Source organism: Podarcis melisellensis (genome assembly GCF_964234715.1).
Source record: "Podarcis melisellensis genome assembly, chromosome: 2".
NCBI lineage: Eukaryota > Metazoa > Chordata > Lepidosauria > Squamata > Lacertidae > Podarcis > Podarcis melisellensis.
Genome location: NC_138529.1, coordinates 52,542,028 through 52,562,712, shown reverse-complemented (window position 1 = coordinate 52,562,712; position 20,685 = coordinate 52,542,028). Strand labels below are relative to the sequence as shown.

The 20,685-nt window shown below is 39.7% G+C and overlaps 1 protein-coding gene across 10 annotated transcripts in view; it reads left to right on the top strand.

Annotated features, from left to right (window-relative positions):
- The first annotated feature begins 330 nt into the window (after nucleotides 1-330).
- The window catches only part of TCERG1 (transcription elongation regulator 1), a 35,665-nt gene continuing 15,310 nt past the window's right edge, over nucleotides 331-20,685 (top strand). For 2 of the 10 annotated variants that reach the window (XM_081900100.1, XM_081900099.1), the window contains exons 1-13: nucleotides 331-478; nucleotides 3,974-4,199; nucleotides 5,011-5,163; nucleotides 5,723-5,999; nucleotides 6,769-7,011; nucleotides 10,359-10,421; nucleotides 11,593-11,793; nucleotides 14,425-14,540; nucleotides 15,402-15,490; nucleotides 16,217-16,377; nucleotides 17,671-17,737; nucleotides 18,111-18,246; nucleotides 19,467-19,556. In XM_081900100.1, the coding sequence (XP_081756226.1) occupies nucleotides 369-478; nucleotides 3,974-4,199; nucleotides 5,011-5,163; nucleotides 5,723-5,999; nucleotides 6,769-7,011; nucleotides 10,359-10,421; nucleotides 11,593-11,793; nucleotides 14,425-14,540; nucleotides 15,402-15,490; nucleotides 16,217-16,377; nucleotides 17,671-17,737; nucleotides 18,111-18,246; nucleotides 19,467-19,556 (1,932 nt within the window). In that variant the 5' untranslated portion in view covers nucleotides 331-368. Of the gene's footprint in view, nucleotides 479-706; nucleotides 763-2,538; nucleotides 3,483-3,973; nucleotides 4,200-5,010; nucleotides 5,164-5,722; nucleotides 6,000-6,768; nucleotides 7,012-10,358; nucleotides 10,422-11,592; nucleotides 11,794-14,424; nucleotides 14,541-15,401; nucleotides 15,491-16,216; nucleotides 16,378-17,643; nucleotides 17,738-18,110; nucleotides 18,247-19,466; nucleotides 19,557-20,685 lie in introns of those variants that run through there. The other 8 variants (XM_081900107.1, XM_081900101.1, XM_081900103.1 and 5 more) reach the window with 7 other exon arrangements.

Here is a 20,685-nt window from a genome sequence, read left to right as displayed (position 1 = left end):
TCTCCAACATACACCCGTAAGTTCCGTATCAAAAGAATAGGATGCGTCCCTTTATTTTCTTATCTCTGTGGTCAGAGACTTCTTTTTTTTTTTTAGGTAATCAAGGTCAATTCCGGGTTATAGGTCACGTGACGTGCAAGCGAGCGGGCCGCAGGAGGGCGCGTTCAAGCGGCGCCGCTTGATGCTCTTTGAGCCAAACCAGCCAGTCACTACTCGCTTTCCGCCTCTCATTCAAAATCGGCGGCGACAGGCACCAATCGAGGCGAGGGTGACGCGGCGCCGTCATGTGATTGACGCACCTGGCAGCCACTGACGAGGCGGCGAGGCCTGGCGAGGGTGGGCGTGTGCGGCGGCAGAGTCGGCTGGTGATGGCGGAACGAGGAGGAGGAGGCGGCGGCGGTGGTGGCGGCGCAAGTGGCGGAGCAGGCGGCGGCGAAGGGGACGCTGGGGCGGCGGAGCGGTACAACAATGAGATGAGGTAAGGCCAAGTCCTCCGGGAATGGCGGCGGGGAGGAAGAGGTTGGCAGGAGGAGCCGGGAGCACGAGGCCTTTTGTGAGCGCGCGCGCGCGAGGGAGAGAGAGAGAGAGAGAGCGCGCGCGCAGGGGGCACGAGCGCCCTTCCCGCTCCGCTTTCGCGTCGCTGGGCCCGCCCCCCTCCGTCCTTTCGTCTCGAGGCGGAAGCGGCCGTTCGGCCTCCGCTCCCTCTCGGGGCTCCCCCCCCCCGCCCTCCCGCCCTTCACCTCAAGCCTCGCTCCTGCCCTGGTGAGATTCCCGCTCAGCGCCCCGACCGCTTTAACCGCCGTTATTCCAGAGTAGTACCGCCTCCATGCTCGCTGCTTTTATTTATTTATTTATTTCCAACGGCTCTTCAGCCTTGGGGACGGGATGCCCGTTTTGTCTGTTGGCTGCTCCCCCACACGCAGCCGGCTTTTGCCAATGGCGGCTCCCGGACACACGCTGACGTATCAAGAGCGGGCGGGCGGGCGGGCGGGCGGGCGGCGGATGAGATGCGTGGTTCGCTCTTCCCCAGTTCCTTCTTGAACTGGCGCCTCAGCTGGGGGCCCGCGGCTCAGTAGTAGCTGAGAGCGCATGCCTCTCTGTGCATGTGGAAGGCCTCAGTATTTCAGCAGGAAAGAGGATCTGAGGAAGGCAAGGGGGGGATAAAACAACCCTTGCATCTGCAGCAGATACCTGTTAAATCTATTCTGTGCAGAGTTAAATGAAGCCAGGGGCTGCCTCAAGTGTAAGGCAGGATTTCATATGTTCATGTAACCAGGCTGCATTGAGGAGAAGCCCCTCAGGGTTGTGTGTGTGTGAAAAACTTGACATGCAAGCGTAGAAGGTTGGCCAGATCACATCTAAAGTTTTATCCAAGTAACCAGAAGGAATACTTCATTTGTTAACAGTGGTCCTGCATAAGGAAGTGTTCCCGCGTAGGAAAAACTGTGAAGCTGACATGTGACATTAATATAGGGTTGTGTTTTGCATGGTACGCTTCTGGCGTCCATGTGTTGGAAAGCTGTGTCGAACGGCAGCTTCCCAACATATGGATGCAGAGCAAAACGCATGCATGACGATTTTCCATACATGGAAATACTTGCATGTTTATTATTAAAGTCATTTCTGTACTGCTTTGTATTCCTGGAAAAAGAATCTGTAAGGGGTTTGCAACTTTCCTTAAAGCTTCAAATGAAACACCGTAAAGATCCACCATTTAAAGCAACGTAATTAACAGAAAAATATTATTTGTAAACATTAAGAAATTACAAGTAGAAAAATCAAATATTAAAAATGTACATATTAAGCATCATTAGTGACTAAACAGAATAACTGAGATTGAAGTTGTGCCACTACCCCAGCCCTCTTCCACTTAAAACATATGAAGCAGTCCAGTTTAAAGTGGGAAATCTGCACTTGTCTGTGTTGCAGCTACGTGAAAAAGAAGACAGGGCTGCTTCACCTTCAATAGTCATGCCGAAGAAATAATTCCAGCAGCTGGTGAAAGTCTTCTGCACTTCTATTAAAGGTGCAGATGTCCAGTTTGCTCTTTCACCCAGCTACCCTGCTTGCATATACTGTATCTTTGGTAATTTGCAGTATGATGTGACTTTCACTGTATCCAGAAATTCCACTGCAAATACTAACCATCATAAGAGTAGTGGAAAAACTCACCCAGATAGTATTTTTAACTTCTAGTGTTGATAGCAGCAGTCTCTTTTCCAATTTAATTGCTGTGCATCATAAGAAAAAGGCATTGTCCTTTTGAAATGGCCCATTATGACAAGCAAAACAAGGCCTGACTATGCATATATAGTGGACTTGGTACTCTTAGGCCCAGGCTGTTTCTCCAGTGTATTGCAGCAGTGGTGGAAGCAGTGAGGATTTAGAGATGTAGGATAAGAAGCCCTCAATCCAAGTTGTTGCCAGCCTTTATTCTCCCTCTTATGTCAGACTTTAGGTAGAAGTGGGCTGGTGGCAACAGTACTGAATACTGGAAGTAGAGGGAGGGCAGGAAGACCTATATCACACTAGAACACTGTGTGCTCTTTAGCAGGCCGCAGACCTTCCTCCTCTCAGAAATCTATAGAGGAGGCTTTTTATGTTTGGTACGAATTGAAATGAAATAACTTATATGTCTTGGAAATACTAAAAGTTTTGCATTCTCTTGGAGTCTGCCAATTTGTCCTTCCCAGGATGGATGTGGGCAACCAGTTTTTCCCAAACACTAATGCATGGCAGAAACTTTTCAGTGCTTTATTTTTCCGCATAATATTTTCCATTTCACAAGTTCATTATTATCAAATAATGGAGGCCAATTGCAAATTCTCATTACCTATGCATGTCCTGTGATAAAATTCTATAAGTTCTGTAGACAGAATTTTTCCAGAACTGGCAGAATACCTTCCTTAGTGAGAGTGTTCAGTCTTGGCACCCCTATTATAAGATATATTTTAAATAACTTATATTTTACATGTACAAAATACATGCACATTGTGTCAGTTTACTTAGCTGCATTGTGGCTTTTTCCTTTTAAAATACATGTGAGCTGTAATAGGAAAAGTTCAGGCTCAAACTTGCTTGAGTTTTAAAGGCATAACCTGAAATCCTTACATATGTGCATCCTTTGTAACTCCTTCAATATGCATATATTATGTACTCTTAATAGCTTTATCACACAAAAAAATCTGATGTAGCTCTTGACCATCTCAGTGGAGTTGGCAGTGGCCACTGAGTGTCACATCACAAATTTACGAGTTATATACAACAATAGAATTCTTAAACACCTCTGTGCTATGCAACTTCCAAAATTAGAAGGTTAAATATTAAGTGTTGAATTATTTGTCTGTTGTCGTTCACCACCTTATAACCTTTGTTTTTTTCAATTTTGAGTCATCATGCCAACATTGGTATTGCACTGGCACTAAATGGTGGGCAAAATTGTTTTCCTGAGAGCATCAGAAGAGCGTTTGTTGGTTGCAAAGGTGAACGTTTTTTCTATATATACATTTATTAAGCTACCTCTATAGAGGGCTGGGTGGCACAGTGGGGATAGCATTCTCAAATTCAGATTTAGGCTACAAGTGAAAAGGATGTAGATGTTCCCATCCAAGTGTGTGGTGTGCACCCATTCACGTTATTAAACTGTTGGGTGCTTTGGTATTTATTAAAATCAGTTGTTTTAGAAGTCTTGGATATATATAAATACAGGAGAGATGTGGGTATTGCACCTTGTGTTTGAGGTGACTTTTATTTAGGTTTGTGGGAGGGAAGCTTGTGCAGTGCCTTTCCATTTGAAGTATCCCCAGTCTAGATACTGCTTTCTAAGTCATTTAAATTATGAGGACAAAGCCTCCCAAACAGTTTGGGTTTCATGATAACTTTGTCACAATGTTTTGGTTCACTTGTAACACCAATTTCCTTCTGTCGATCAAATAATTTAAAGACAAAACTGTTCATTTTGGTTTGCTCACAGAATGGCTCAACAACAAGCACTGAGATTTCGTGGACCAGCTCCTCCACCAAACACTGTCATGAGAGGCCCACCACCTCTTATGCGCCCACCTCCACCTTTTGGTATGATGCGAGGCCCTCCACCACCACCCCGGCCTCCGTTTGGACGTCCTCCATTTGATCCAAATATGCCTCCAATGCCACCCCCAGGAGGAATTCCTCCACCTATGGGACCTCCACATCTACAGGTAAAAATATGTATGAGATGAGGACAGTATCAGTTTTATTTTTTAATGTCTGAAGGATTGCTTGTTCCAGCAGTGAAAACTGTGATCATCCATTTGCCAATAGCGCTTACCACCTTTTTTGTCCAAAGAATTAAAGTTATGTTAATATTAGGCGTTTTCTGCTTTTTCTCTGCTGTCATATACTTAAAAAAACCCACTATCATTATTTGCTTTTTTTCACTCAGCCTTCCAACTTTCTGCTTGCCTGAAACTTCATCTATTTCTCTTGCTTAGGGCAACAGTCCACAACCTTTTCTCCCTAGGGCTTTGATGGAGTTTTCATCAGCCTTTCTTCCTATTTCTCAACTCATTTGTTTCCTCCTCTTTTCTTTCAGATCTACCCACTATTTCCAGTTTTCAGTCCTTACTCTTTTCATTTTGTTGAACATGACTGAGCATTTTTCCCACCCAGCTTCCTAGATGTGTTCCCCTGGAAGCCAAGCACTTCTGTCTTTTGTCACAACTTTTCTAACAGTAGCCTCTAGTCTGTAAGCCCTGTATGATTGAGTGCAACAGAACTCCTCCTCTTTCTGCATGTCCCCCAGATATGCTCTGGAGGGTTGGGAGAACCCCCAGAACAGTTTTGGGGGGCATGCAAGGGGAGGAGAGGCTGGGAAAGTTCTGTTGTGTTTGGGGAAGATGTTCTGTGCATGCAGTGATTTAGTTGAATACATCCCATAGGGACTTATTTCTGGATAGATTTGGTTAGTTATGAAGGCACTGTGAATTTGAACATCCCTTGTAATATTTTTACTCTTGCATATGTTTGTAGAGACCACCTTTCATGCCACCTCCAATGGGAAATATGCCACCACCTCCTGGTATGATGTTTCCTCCAGGGATGCCACCTGTCTCTGCCCCTGGAACACCAACAATGCCACCTACTGAAGAGATCTGGGTAGAAAACAAAACTCCAGATGGAAAGGTAAGATTTATCCCTAGTAGCAATAGTAATAATTGTTGTCTTGCTACACTGAAGATACAACAATCCTGTTGGGAAAGGCAGAAGGTGTGTATTTGAAGTTTTCACATTGGCACCACGGGGGGGGGGGGGGTCTGAATTGTTCCCCTCTTTGGTAAAAGGACCAGCCCAGGGCCTAGTGGTTCCATGGCTGGCCCTGCTGTGCATGCCGCACCTTGATTTGGGGCCCCATGTCATGGATAACTTCACAACTGCCCACAGTTTTGGCAGGCACAGTGGTAACCTTTATGGCAGCAGAATCCCCTGCAGGATCATGCTCAGTGAATGGACACGTCTGCAGAATCCCAACCCCCTCTAGCAGCATTGATCACGGAATTAGGCTTGCATCCTTAGCAATCTTATTTGTTAAGGTGGTTGTGTAGTATTGTAAAGCCTTCAGAATGCTAAGAAAAATTTCTAACAATTATATTGATTTTGAGACTTTTTCACAGGTAGGATCTGAAAGGTGAAAGGAAGAACTAGGTTATGTACAGTAGCATAAAATTGTCTTTTTTGCCTCTAGGTTTATTATTATAATGCACGGACACGTGAGTCAGCATGGACCAAACCTGATGGAGTGAAAGTTATTCAGCAGTCTGAACTGACACCAATTCTTGCTGCTCAGGCCCAGGCTCAAGCCCAGGCCCAGGCTCAAGCCCAAGCTCAAGCTCAAGCTGTAGGTGGTTCCACACCTACTACTAGTAGTCCTGCATCAGTATCTCCATCTCCATCATCAAATAGTCAGTCATCTACAACGTCTACTAGTACCACAACGACGTCTGTTTCACAAACAGTTTCCAGTAAGTAAAATTGCTGCTGAGTTTAATATTAAATTATTGCACCACTTGGAGGTGCTATAGGATTCTAGAATGCTTACAGTCTGAGTTATAGAGGGAAATATTGAATATACAATATTTGCATTATGCTGTGGCCATGCATATGCTGAATTGCTTTCATTATGTTTCAAAATTTTGCTTTATATTACAAAGTATACCTTCACTCTGCAATGGTACAGTGTAGTTTCCTTGTTCTTTATTTTGAGTAGGAGCAATGTAAGTTCCAAATACATCAGTTGTTCAAATGACTTTATTTGCTGTTTGATGAATCAACAGAAAACTCATGCCACTGCTCTGGAGGTTTGTTAGGTGCATTTTATGGAAAATGTGGAAATGAAATAAAATCTTAATCCTTTGAAGAAAGCTGAAAAACCCCATTATCAGCTATTTTCAGAAATTTGCCTAGGCTGTTTGAGGTGAGTGTGCGTGTGTATGGTAAATTTTTGCAGCTGCAGAGATTATTTCATTATTTGATCCTTGCAGCAGAAACCTCTTGGTGACTCCACTAGCAGAGCACCTTGATAATCTTGGCATTAAGATTGAAGTTTATACTAAAATGAAATAACTTGCAAGTTCTTAAGTGGCCCCTCCGAAAACTGCATAGTTTTGTAAATTACTTATGAGAGCATAATGAATTTGGCATCAATTTACAAGGGAATGTTGGTGAATCATATTAAACATGGAGCTTATACATGTATGATATAGGGTTTTGGATGTTTGTTCTCTTTATCAGCACCTACAACACAAGACCAGACCCCCAGCCCAGCTGTTTCAGTTGCCACACCTTCAGTCAGTGTTTCGACCTCTGCTCCTTCTGCTACATCTGTGCAGACTGTACCCCAGCCAGTCCCACAGACTTTGCCTCCTGCAGTACCTCATGCAGTACCTCAGCCGACAGCAGCAATTCCTGCTTTCCCACCAGTAATGGTACCTCCATTTCGTGTTCCTCTTCCTGGCATGCCTATTCCACTTCCAGGTAAATTGAGATACTATGACTGTCTTGCCAGCCACATGTCCATGTTGTCAATTTGTTTGCACTCATGTGTCTACTGTGTATGGAATTTGCCTGAATCCTCTTCATTTAAAATATATTCTTCAACAAATTTGGAGTTAGCTGACAGGCTTTTTAGAGTAAAAAAAATATTCCAGAATTTATTTTTATTGGCAAGAAGTCATGTAAAACCCTTTTTTTTTTTGGCATGAATACATATTATACTTCAAACACAATTTATTGGTTTAACAGTTCATGGTTGGAAGAAATTCACCTTGTCTTTGTTACTTAAGCTGCAATCCTATACACACTTACCTGGGAATGATTCCTTCTGGGTAGACATGCTTAGGATTGCACCCTAAGAATGTGATACTAGGCTTTACTGACTTTAAAATAAGCGATGTCTTGGTAGAAGTAGACTACTTTATTGAAGTAAATAGCTGCTTTGGTGAATTAACTCTTATTAAACTGGTTAATTACCTATACAAGCTCTACAAAACATTAGTTGTGGAGTCACATATTACAGTGCAGCTATTAATGTATGCATATTTCTAATTGATAGAGTAAAACTGACTGAGTGCAAAAGAAATACACTTCAGTTGTTACCTTGCCAAGTGGTAATTACCAGATGGAATCAGTAAACTTTCATTGAAGGACAGTATAAAATGAATTAATAAATTCAAAGATAGGGTTTAATTATCTGTTAGTGCACAAAAAGTTCAAATCCATGGTGCCACCTATGGTGTCCTCCCTTTCTTGCCATCACTTGTACCCCTAGAATTTAAAGACAGACTGTGTTGCAGACAGGGAGAGGATTTGGTGGTACTCACATACACAAGTACTTTTTGGCCGGGCCATATAGCTTCATTCTGAAATTGGAATAATTTCAGGCCTATATGGTTGAAGACAGAATCTTGGACCTATGTTTGGAAATTTGCTAGTATATAATAACTACTATAGTCTATTTTATTTTTTATTTATAAAAATTTCTATACTTCTGTTCATTTGAGGATCACAGCACAGTTTACAATATAAAAACACAAAAATGCATAGTAACAAACAAAAAGAATACTCTCTTCCACCTCCACCCCTGTTTAATAAGCTGTTGTGTTTAAGCCCTACTTAGGATTCTAGCATTACCAGGATTCTTAAGTCACCTCAGCTGACTGAAAAAAGGTTAACTTTTTATAAAAGCTACATCTAGTGCCAGTGACATATGTGGGCATTTATACAAATATATGTTTTTCAAATTCATGAAACTCTTCTAGTTTGGCTTCAGTGCTACTGGCCAAGTTGCCTGTCTTAATAGTGAAACCTCTGAGATCTTAAAATATACAATATGAAATTCCAATAGTTATTCTGAAAAGTAGAAGTGTGATTGGTAAAGCAGCGGAAACTACCTAGCACAGGAACAGCAACAACAGGAGATACAGAAGGAAGGAGGAATTGGTGAAAATTCCACCATCTTCCTCCAATGTGAGCAGAAAGCTGCTGATTGCAAGTCTTGATCCAATTAATAGTGTAGTTTTTGTCATTTCCATAGGCAGAATCCTATGTGCCGCCTTTAAACAGTCTTTTCGTAGCATAAAAAACAAGTCAAGTTAGAATACTAATGCACTAAGAGAGGTTGGAACATCCAGTAACATCTTCAAATACTGAAAATGTATTTTACATTGTCACTACTGCTATTGTACGTGAAGAAGTACCTGTTCGAATTATTTTCTCCCCTTCAGCCTTAAGTGTTTAGTTATAGTTCATATACTATAGGCTACTGATACATTTTAACATGACAAGTTTGACAGTGGAAATGGCTACTTTTCTCAAAAATCTTTCTGAACAAAAACTTGGCCAGATTCAGTGATCTTTCTATAGCACAATCTTACGCATACTTATGCAGAGGTCAGTCACACTGTAATGATACTTACTCTCTAGTAAATCTGTTTAGGATTGCAGCTCTACCCTTAATTTTCAGGCATTTTCAAAACATGGTTAACAAGATTAACCTCTGCATTCATTGCAAATTTGTAACGTAAATACACCCTAACATATATCAGCAAATATTTTGCTTGACTTGGCAGTTGTGCATTTTGTTCCATGCATGAATAAAGCTTGGGAATATTATTAGAAAAGATATTTTCTGGAAGACTAATGCAATACAAAAACCCATGAATGATAGTTGAATGTTTTTGTATTGGACACTCTTGAAGAAACTTTGCTTTTTGTTTGTTTTGAACTTGGGATTTAATTTCATTTTGTGCATCTCAAAATATGGGAATAAAAATATTCTAAAAGAAATTTGGGAAGGGTTTACGTTCTTGCATTTTCTAGTGTTAGAAGGTACTATAAACTTGGTACCTCTTTAAATTATCTCTTGTCTGGAATGTCCCTTCAACCCTGTTTCCCTCCCCTCCTTCCTCAATTGCTGGGTGTCCCATCCTATGCGACCTGTCAGTAACATTTTTCAATTGGAAAACAGTTCTTGACTGCTCTTTTCAATGAATAAACTTAAAAGGCGTCCTTTAAACATTAGCCTACCTTGCCACATGGGACTCTTCTGTGTGGCTAGGGTAGTGTTTAAAGAGCTAATTTGTAATGTGTTTTGGCTCCGGAATGGAGGTAGGAGCGGGAGAAGGGAGAGAAGATACAAGGGAGAGCATATATAGGCAACTAATGAGCCGTCAACTCAACTTCTCTGTTTCCTTTCTTCTTTTGGAGGGGGCCTTTTACCTTGCCCCTTACTTGCATTCACCATCTTACCTTCAACCTTGCCTGTTTTCCCTCTTCAGACTGATACTCCTGTGCCTTCTAGTATGATTTGCTTTCTCAACACCACCATTCTTCTCCCCCTGCTCCCCCAAATACATTTCTAAGGCTTCAGTCCTGTGAACACAATGGGGCTTCCTTCCAAGTAAATGTGCATAGGATTGGGCTAAATGAGCTATTTGCACTAATCCTGGACAGATTGCTGTAATACGGCAAGATAAGTATGACCTTTCATAGCATTGTCTCACAAGGGGGTGGAGAAGCTTGACCACACTGAATTTAAATCCCTGCATCATTCCCTCATTTTTTTTAAAAAAGATGGCTGCATTGTCATTTAAGTCCTCATGTTCAGTATAATCCGAGATTATTGCAGGAACTTGTCATTGATCTGGAATCACTTTACTAAAAGGGAAACGCATTTTAGACCTTCCTGCTTGCTTCCCACTGCCATTGAAAAAAAATAAATGGCATGCTAAATTTGTAGCAGGAAAATTGATACTACTCAGATTCCCAGTGGTAGCTGACATGCAGTGGCAGCTTTCCAACATGCTTGCTTATCCATTTTACAGGTGTAGCAATGATGCAAATAGTCAGCTGCCCGTATGTAAAGACAGTCGCTACCACCAAGACCGGTAATTTTTTTAAACCATCTTAGTCTGTTTTGTCTGTAAGTTGGCATGGTAGTGAATGTTGTTGTTTTTACCTTTATTTGCTTTTCCCAAATAACTGGATCTCTTATCTTTATTTTCAAAATACACTTACAAATACAGATTTCACATGTAGTCAGCAAGATTTCCCCCCAATTAACTGGCTATGAGCTTAATTAGTTAAAAAAACCAACACTTATGCAAGTTAAATTATTCTGTTCATGTGAATCTCTTCCATAACCATATTTTGTTTTTGCTTTCCTATGTGGGATACAGTGTTTGATTCCCCCCTCCTGCTATTTGTACAGTGATCAGACTTTGTTTGCATGTTAGTGTGCTTGTGTATGTGTATGTATGTCTGTGTCTATGTTTAAACTTACATGTTAAAGGCTGTTCTAGATACATATGTTTTCATGCAAAAAGGAGTTTGTTGTCAGTCCTTACATATTCACAAAAAAACTAGAGTCATGCTGCATTAAACCATCTGTTATTTTAACCTTAAAATCCAAAAATCAAAGTTGAAAGCAAAATCCTGGGTTGTATTGGCACCTAAACGTGTGATCCTGACTTCTAAGATTGGGTGCTCCTGACAGCGGTTGAAGGAGCTTAGTAAGTGTGCAGGACTCTCTCCCCTTCCATGGCACTGGGGAAGCTCTGCTTGCATGTGTGGGTCTGCTTTGCTTGATCACATGGCCATTTAATAGAGAGAACTAAGAAGATTTCCTGATAATCATGCTACATCTGTACTGAAGAAGCTGACTTTATTGTTTTACTACTCTTTGTTAGTTTTACCACTTTGAAGAGCAGTAAATCCTTCCCATCTTCTTTTAATGCTGATTATTATGATAGTGTATGGAATTAGCAATAACTTCATTCTTAACACTTAAAAAATAGTGCAAATTCACAAGATTCATCAAATATTTACTACATTTTGTGCCATCCATGACTGGGTATACAGAGCAGTAGTGATTAGGCAATGTGCAAGTACAGTGTACTAACACAGAACTACAGCTTAGAAGAAATGTCTCAGCTTCCAGTATTGGTAGCTTCAGTTTCATTAATAAGCCACTGTATATGCTGATTTCAGTTCGATGCTTTGGATTCACAAAATGTTACTTTATCAGTACTTGCCTTTTTATTGCTCCTTCTTATGTAGGTGTCTTGCCAGGAATGGCTCCTCCTATTGTACCTATGATCCATCCTCAGGTTGCTATTGCCGCTTCACCTGCTACATTGGCTGGAGCAACAGCAGTCTCTGAATGGACAGAGTACAAAACAGCAGATGGGAAGACTTACTACTATAATAATAGGACACTGGAATCAACATGGGAGAAGCCTCAAGAACTGAAGGAGAAAGGTATAGTGTTCAGTTTTGGACCAGCTAATGTTGCGCTTTGCAAAATTAAAAAGACAAATTGGCTGATGTGTGTGCTTATTTCTAGCATTTTTAAACCTGCTGTATGTCTTAAAGGTAAGGGGACCCCTGACCATTAGGTCCAATCGTGGCTGACTCTGGGGTTGCAGCACTCATCTTGCTTTATTGGCCAAGGGAGCCAGTGTATAGCTTCCAGGTCATGTGGCCAGCATGACTAAGCTGCTTCTGGCGAACCAGAGCAGCGCACGGAAATGCCATTTACCTTCCTGCCAGAGCGGTACCTATTTATCTACTTGCACTTTGACGTGCTTTCGAACTGCTAGGTTGGCAGGAGCAGGGTCCGAGCAACGGGAGCTCACCCTGTCGCGAGGATTTGAACCGCTGACCTTCTGATCGGCAAGTCCTAGGCTCTGTGGTTTAACCCACAGTGCCACCCGTGTCCCTCACTGTATGTCTTACATACAGTTAAGAGTCTCTCTGTCTACAGACTCAAAATCTAAAAAAACATGACGCAGAAAGAAAAAGCCATGGTGAGTCAGAAGTTGGGGGGGAAGCAAGCTCTGCAACTCTTATAATGACCAACATAAATGGAAACAGTTCAGGGACAGGAGGAGTCCAGTGCAGCTGGTCTTTCAGAAAAGCTTATGGGATGATTCAGTGTCCCACCTCCACTAGTATGTTACTTCTTTTACAGTCTTTCCCTTTCTTACCAGCTCACAGTTGAAGTTTGTTGCTTCTCTTGTTGTCTTAATGTGGCACACTGTTACAAAATGCCCCAGTTTTGCGTGTGTGACTTTGGGCTCCTGGATAGCAGACCTCCACTGCCAGGCTGCGGTTTCTCTAAGCTTCCATTTGCCTAAATTGAGAAATGCCTGGTTTTTTTCCTGGAGCCTACCGCCAACTGTTTTGAGAGTCTCCAAGTATTTGCTTTTTATGGATTTCTTCTTACAGATGGATGATTTCTAGAATTCTATTTAGTAGCTATCTCCAGGTTGCTTCATGTTCTCTATTTAGATTTTTTAAAGCATTTCTTATTGGCCTTGGCATTTCTGTTGCAGTGTGAAAAGGGTATGACTCTTTGAGAGTCCTTTGTACAGGATGCCTAGCACTATTAATCTGTCACTGATAAGCTCTTCCTTTTTGCTCCCCAAATCATGAGTTTTTAAAAAGGTATTCCGTTGACTCTCTAGGCTTTGACATTTCAGATGGAAATACTCCACCTCATAAACTATATTACACTTAAGAATAAAAAATTAACCAAATCTGCTCTGCATAGTTATTTTCAGTACCTATCTTATTGTCTTGTCCGTAATTTGTTTAAATTGTATTTTTAAATTGCTGTAACCTGCCCTGGGATCTTAATGATGAAGGGTGGGTAAGAAATCAAATAAATAATTAAATAAAATTAGTAATCCTTGGTTTTCCTCAATAAAGTTGAAGGATTTAAACATGAGGGAGCTAAGTCTAATTTCTCCTATCTCATTGAAGCACAATGTTGCTGTGCAGCAACAATCAAATCTTTTCTGCCAGACTGGTTATTCTGAGGGTCTGTTGAAGCTTTCTGGGGCTGAAAGTTGAGCAATTTTTGTAACACTTAAGGCTTGGGTTTCTGACACCATCTTATACTATTTCAGAGAAGGATGTAGGCCCCAAAGGATACCTAACAAAACAGCAACTTTATTGCTAAGAACAAACTAGATTAGAATTGCAGCGTAGATAACTGTCTTAGTTTTGACAAAGACATAACAGTAGTCCTGGAGCCAATATAAATCTCCACATATCAGTAGCAAGAGAATACTACTATATTATCTCATCCTTGTTGTGTAAACATTTAGCAATTATTTTCTAAAGTACTTGTGGTATCTGCTGATTACAGAAGCGATTGCCATCCTTACCATAGATAGGATAACCAATGTAAGGCGGTTGCATATCCATGGTAATTTTGAAAAGACAGCAAGTATGAAAATATATTTCTTTTGGAAATATAAGTAGAAGACTGTAAATAACAGTTGCTTTAAATAAAACCAGACTGCCTAGTGAAAGAGCTGCTTCTTCGAACTCCTTGCATGTCAAGGAGCTTCTCCAGACTACATACCTGTTCCTTCCGGGAAATGCAGCTATGTCGGCAATAGGCAGATTTTCTTGATTTCTGGACTGGGAAACCACCCACAAGGCCTTCATCTTACCAGGATTTCGACTCAGTATTGGGTCTTGTCCAGTCCACCACTGTATCAAGAAATTGAGAAATTGCACAGCACACTAGAGTTGGATGTAACAGAAAAATAGAGCTGGGTGTAATCAGCATACTGATGGTACCATACCCCAAATCTCCTGATGACCACTTCTAACAGCTTCATATAGATGTTAAACAGCATCATGCAGCACCTAAAAGTGTAGCTGTCTGGGAAGAGAAATATAGCCACCCAGTGTCATTCTGCTAGCTGTGTAATAATTTGTATAATCCCAGATACATGTCCATAGTTGAGAAAAATTCTGACAAAAATGAAAACACTAGCATTCAAATGTACTTTTCATTATGAATAATTATGCTGATAAGAGACTTAAGTTTGAATTTACAGAAAGTGGAAGGTAAAAAACAATGCTTTTCCCTAGAAAAAGTAGAAGAGAAGATGAAAGAAAGCATTAAGGAGCCTGCCGAAGACCCTTTGCCTATGGAGACCGAAGAGGAGGAACCCAAAATTGAACCTATCAAGGAACTTATAAAAGAGGTAAAAGACATGAGAAACCTACAGTTTAATTTTGCTGTATTTAAATACTCTTACGTTGGTTTGTGAAAACAAAGCTGCAGATCAAGTAGAATGAAGTGGAAGATGCAGTTAAGTAAACTGAAATAAAATAGAAAATGTGCATATTTTGGTCTGGATATTGAGAGCAAATTGGCAGCATATTGACAGCTCTCTAACGTGAATAGGTTGTTCTTATGTTTGGGAACTAACTAGAAGCAATATTTGATTTTACAAATTACTTAGAAAGTAAAGCATTGTGGATAGTCTTCAATGGCTGAAAAACTTGCTTGTATCCAATGTTAATCATACTTTGCGTCAACCAGTTGAATAAGTATGACAACCTAGGTTCATTTATTCAAATGCATATTCTGAGTAAAAACAAGCTGAATACAGTCCTCAGTTTTTAAGGCACACATTCAGTGCCTTAAATATTGAAAACTTGATTTACATTTAGGAACATAAACATCAAAACAAAGTGCTATTGCATAGTTTTGAAAGTAGTGAGATAGCACAAACTCTTGGCAGCTTTTATATTACTTTGGAGCAGATTTTGGGGCACATGGGGGTGCAGGTGGAAAGGGGCAAAAAGAAACTAGACATCCCATTTCACAGATGGATTAACCACTGTGCAGAAGCATATGGGCATCTTAGGATGTTGCCCTTAGTGTGTGTTAAACATAAAATGAATTAATCATTATAGTTCAGAAACTTTTCTTACACATTGGTTTCACTGATTTCCAAATTTTTATTTCTAATTGATTTTATATACTTCCTCCTTATCCTTCTTGTCAATTCACTATAAATGCAACAGTTGGTTTTAAATTACCTTTGATCTCTCACCAGGAACCAAAAGAAGAAGAAATGACGGAAGAAGAAAAAGCAGCTCAGAAAGCAAAACCTGTCGCTACTACCCCTATTCCTGGTACACCATGGTAAGTAACATTTTTTTCCCTCAGATTGATTAGTGTGAATATATAATAAAAAAATTTCTTCCAGTAGCACCTTATACACCAACTAAATTTGTTATTGGTATGAGCATTTTTCGTGCACGCACACGAAAGCTCATACCAATAACAAACTTAGTTGGTCTCTAAGGTGCTACTGGAAGGAATTTTTTTATTTTGTTTTGACTAAGGCAGACCTACCTGTAACTGTGAATATATAAGTACTACTTTAAATCTGTGCATTCTATTCATAGTGAACATTTTATTCATTGTTTAGTTTTAATATAAAATTAATGTTAGATTTACAATGATTTAATCAATCAATAACGTTAGCAATAGGCTTATATTATACATTTCATGTTGTATAAAGAAAAAATTGGCTTTACATTATTTTTGTATGAGATTGACCAGCAGTTAGCAGTGATCGTAAGTCTACTTTGTGTTTATAAAACATTCTCGTACAGACAGGTACAATTAAGTGCTGTTGATCTTGGCTATAATCATATGCACATTTATCTGGGAATAAGCCCACTGAATACAACGTTGCTTATTTATGAGTGAGCATGTTTAGGACAGTGTTGTTTTATGGAGTTTAAGAGCATGTGACAAAGGCATTGGGACCTCTGTATTTTATTAACGGAAAGCATGTTTATAGGTTAAACAAACTTTGATAGAGTATTGATAAACCATTGATTGATTGTGGCTTTCCTGTAGGTGTGTGGTGTGGACAGGTGATGAGAGGGTTTTCTTTTACAACCCTACCACACGTCTGTCTATGTGGGATAGACCAGATGACTTAATTGGAAGAGCAGATGTGGATAAAATTATTCAGGAGCCTCCACACAAAAAAGGAATAGATGAAGTGAAAAAACAAAGTAAGAGTAAAAACAGTATTCTTCCTATTTTGTCTTGTTTATTTTGCAATTTTGAATATACTTACAGGTTCATTTTTTGTGCTTATTCAAAGCAAGAGATATTTTGTGCTTATTTAGAAGCAAGAGAGAACTGCACTGGAAAATGTTATTGATCAATGCATGATTTCTGGGACTCAGTTGTGACTAAATTAAATCATTTTTGATTGCTAAAAGTAGGCTAAGCATATATTCAGTAATGTGAATATTTACATAATCTTAGGAAGTGCAGGTCCTCTATATTTGATATCTCCCATTGGTTCAAAAGATAATGTTTTCTTTCACTCAACACTTCCCTCTACTTTAAATCCACCGGCATGTAGAACAAAGTTAGGGAAACATGGCTGGTGGTCTGGGATGATGAGATTTTTTTGGGGGGAGGGATACAGGATCCCCTTCTGTGATGTTGGAGATGCAGTGGTTCATCACATCTATGAGCTTGATTTGGCCTTTTTGGTTGGATGGTGGTAAAGGATTAGTGAGATTTCTAATGTAAACACTTGGAATACTGAAGTGCTTTTTATTCTGTATATACATACGCTACATACCTCACAAAATACATTGCAGTCTTACCAAGAAGCTTGGGCATAGCTGAGCCACGGCGCAAATTAGTTTCAGAGACCTTGCTGACTGCAGCACTCACATTGTAACAGAGTCCTAGCATCCCGCAAAGAATAACTACGGTGTCATTCCTGAACTATATGGTTCAGTCTGGCTCAACATTTCACAGGTTGTTTTTTTTAAAAAAAAAATATCAATGTGTCGCTTATGTGTTTGCTGCACTGTGTTCCTTTGGGAGGAAGGGTGGAATATAAAATTTATAAATAATAACAATTAAGATTTCACACCAAGCCATAACTGGCTGTTCTATCTGATTTGAGCCTCTGCCTCTGAGGCTGGTATATATTAGGTTCTGGAAGCTATGGTAGAGTGGATTTTTTTTAAAAATTATAGATATTAATTGGAAGCATACATTATTATTTTTTAGGAAGTATACATTATTGATCAAATGTTATTTGTTGTTTAATTTTATTTCATAAAATTAATATACCTATTGATTGTGGGGGGAAAACCTCAAAGTGGAATATTGCATTCTTTATTGAGATTCTAATGTGTATTCATAGACTAACTTTGCATGTCTTAAAATTAACATGAGATGCATTCTTTACCTTTATGTAGACAACAAGCGAATATAAGTGGTGTGTTTTTTCCCCTGAACTGTACCTATAGGGATGCTAATAGAGGCCTCTCTTACAGTAAAAGAAGAGCATGAAATGCAAGATGAAACAAATGATGATGAACCTATTAAAGCAAAGAAAAGGAAGTAAGTTGTGTATGAAAGGAAAGACTACATTAATTTCTGAGCTTTAAAGTTTTCAAGTCTGAACTGGGGCTCAACTCTTTCAGTGTGGAAAGCTAAGTTTCCCACACTGCACAGTGGCTTTTGTAGTCACCATATTGAGTGAGATTGCTTGTCTGCAGTATGCCCAAAGTATTGTTGTATGCTCAATCATATTTTTTAATTAATTGTCTGGGGGGTATTGGGCCAAGTTAAATAATCTCTGGTTCCACTGTGCATTGAATAGAATGCATTGAATGGAATCCACCCTGAACATATGTTACCAAAATGATGTAAAGCTAAATATTTAATTGTTTTTGTTTTTTTAATGGAGTCTTGTATGCCTTCACTTTCATAGGAAGGAGGAAAACAAAGACATTGATTCAGAAAAGGAGGCTGCCATGGAAGCTGAAATTAAAGCTGCTCGAGAGAGAGCAATTGTCCCGCTGGAAGCGCGAATGAAACAGTTCAAGGACATGCTACTTGAAAGAGGGGTCAGAAACTATTATTGTATTAAGTCAACCTTGGTGTTTCCTGATTACACTGACATTTTAGCCCAAATAATGGAAAAATCTGTTAGTTCCTATATTGTTCTTCTTTCACTGACAAGTTATTCCTGCATACTGTCATTAGGATTGAAGGATATTGGTTATCTGTATAAGATATTTCAACTCCGTATGGGTGCCAATGATAAGGATGTCCGGTGCTTTGATAATTTTTTGTTGTTTGATTGTCCAGAAGGCACATGTGCCGAATAACTGGTCAAAGATAAAACTAGTGTTCACATTAAGTAAATGCCATTGGGAAACACACACACCTGTTGAAGTTCTGTGATGTAGGATTGTTGCGCACAACTAGTTGGGTGAGTGTGTAATCTTAATTTGGGGAGTTGGATAAATTGGGCTTCTGTTCAAATCCTTATACTACGATAGTTTCACATTTGAAGAGTGTGTCTGTTACCTATGTATGTGTACTGAAGATAAATTCTGGATTTCAGTAGCATATTTTTTTCATGCAAAATGAAGCCCACAACAGTTGTCTTTTTCAGGGGCAGTTTAGGGAAGTGGAGCATTTTTGGCAACTATCATTGCTATTCCTGGAGCCTTGGTATGGGTGGGACAAGAGAACAGCGCATATGTTTGCAGTTGATTTCAAAATTCTCTTGTTAGAGTAAAGAATATCAGCTTTCAGTGTGATTTTTCCAATGCAGTTTCCATGAAATGTTATAAGTTTGCCTTGTTAACCTGTCTTTTTAAAAGTGCTCCAGAGACAATTTCTGTGCAAAACCTTTGGGTTTATTTGGGGTGGCGGTGGGCGGGGGAGACATTGGATCATTTAGAAAAAGAGCTATGCAGGCAGCATAGGAAGTCTAGAGTAGAGAACTTCAAGGCTCTCTTTTGATGTGGCAATTTTTAAATGTCACACAGTAGTGGCTATTTTAATGAGTAATTAGATGTGTGTTAGTTCTGTGTAATTATGTAGACGTTTTTGGAGCCAATTAGTGTGGAAATTTGTGATGCTGACCTCCTGGAGCTTGTCATCTATTAGTGATGAAACTGCTGTAAGGGTTTCAGTTATGGCTCTTCTCTAACAGATGTCCTGTAGGTTTCAAGCAAAATAGCACGACTTGCTTGTCTTTGGGTGAATTTAATTGCTAGGAAAATCAGCACTTTTCTCTCTTCCTCTTCACCCCTTTCTATTTTTTTTTAAAAAGGTTTCTGCATTTTCTACTTGGGAGAAGGAGCTACACAAGATAGTTTTTGATCCCCGCTACCTGCTTCTTAACCCTAAAGAAAGAAAACAGGTAAAATAAAGGCCTACAGGTAAACACAACTGGCCTGTGAATTCTGTGATATCTGGAGTTTCAGATAACAAATGTTTAGGGAATGGGGTGGGGAAAGGGTAAGGTTCCAGGTATTTCTTAAGAAAGAGAACTTGACAATTTCTATAGGGAAATGAAAGCTTCAAACTCAAATGTATGTTTAGGTACGAAGTCCCACACCCCCAAACCATAATTGTTGCAGAGATTTGTATAAAAATATTAACAGGAGTATTTGACAAAGAAACCCTGAATATGTTATTCATACCCAAAATATTCTTGTGTGAAATCTTTTACTACAAAGATGAAAATAAATGGGAAGTGTAAAATTTGCAAAAGGGAACAATCAGGATTTATTTATGTACTCTGTTTTAATTTCTTCATCTCCAGAGTGATTATTTAGAAGCTGAGACTTGGTAGAACCACCAGGTTCTGAACCAAGGTGGTCAGTTGTATGTCTCTCATTAAATCATGCACATATAGCCCAATGTTAAGTGGGAGTTTTTTCCTCCTATCCTAACTAGTGATAAGTGTGGATACTGTGTCCTCATGAATAAATGATAATTTGATTGCATTAATATTGCATAAAAGTGTTTCTAGGGTTATTGAGCATTCTTAAATGCTGGCTATGAGGGTATGAAAGAAGAAAGAGCTGGCTCTTTTCTGATAGCTTCTCTTATATATTAGCTTCTCTTAGTGAGAATTACACTTTTTGGCTTTGATAGAGAAGAATATGTCACTATCTCCATATGTAGCAGTATCTTTGGCAATACCCTTCTTCACCTCCCCTCCTGGCTGCTTGAGCTGCAGGACCCCCTTGTTCCATGCCGCATTGTTCAAGATGGGCTTGATCCCAGCTTGAGTGATGACATATAGATCTATCAAAGGACATGCCATTATCTAATGAAGACCTCTGTACAATTTAAAAATACAGAAATTCATCCTGATGGAAGGAATAGCGTCCAACTATTTTATGTTCGGTACTGTTGCTGCTGTGATTGTTACTTGGTGCCCTAAAGAACAGTGTTAAAATTTATGTTGAATGGCTTTACATAAAAGTTTTTATAGAGAGGAATATTTCAGTGAGTCCAAGTTTAGTGAAGTAATACTCTTG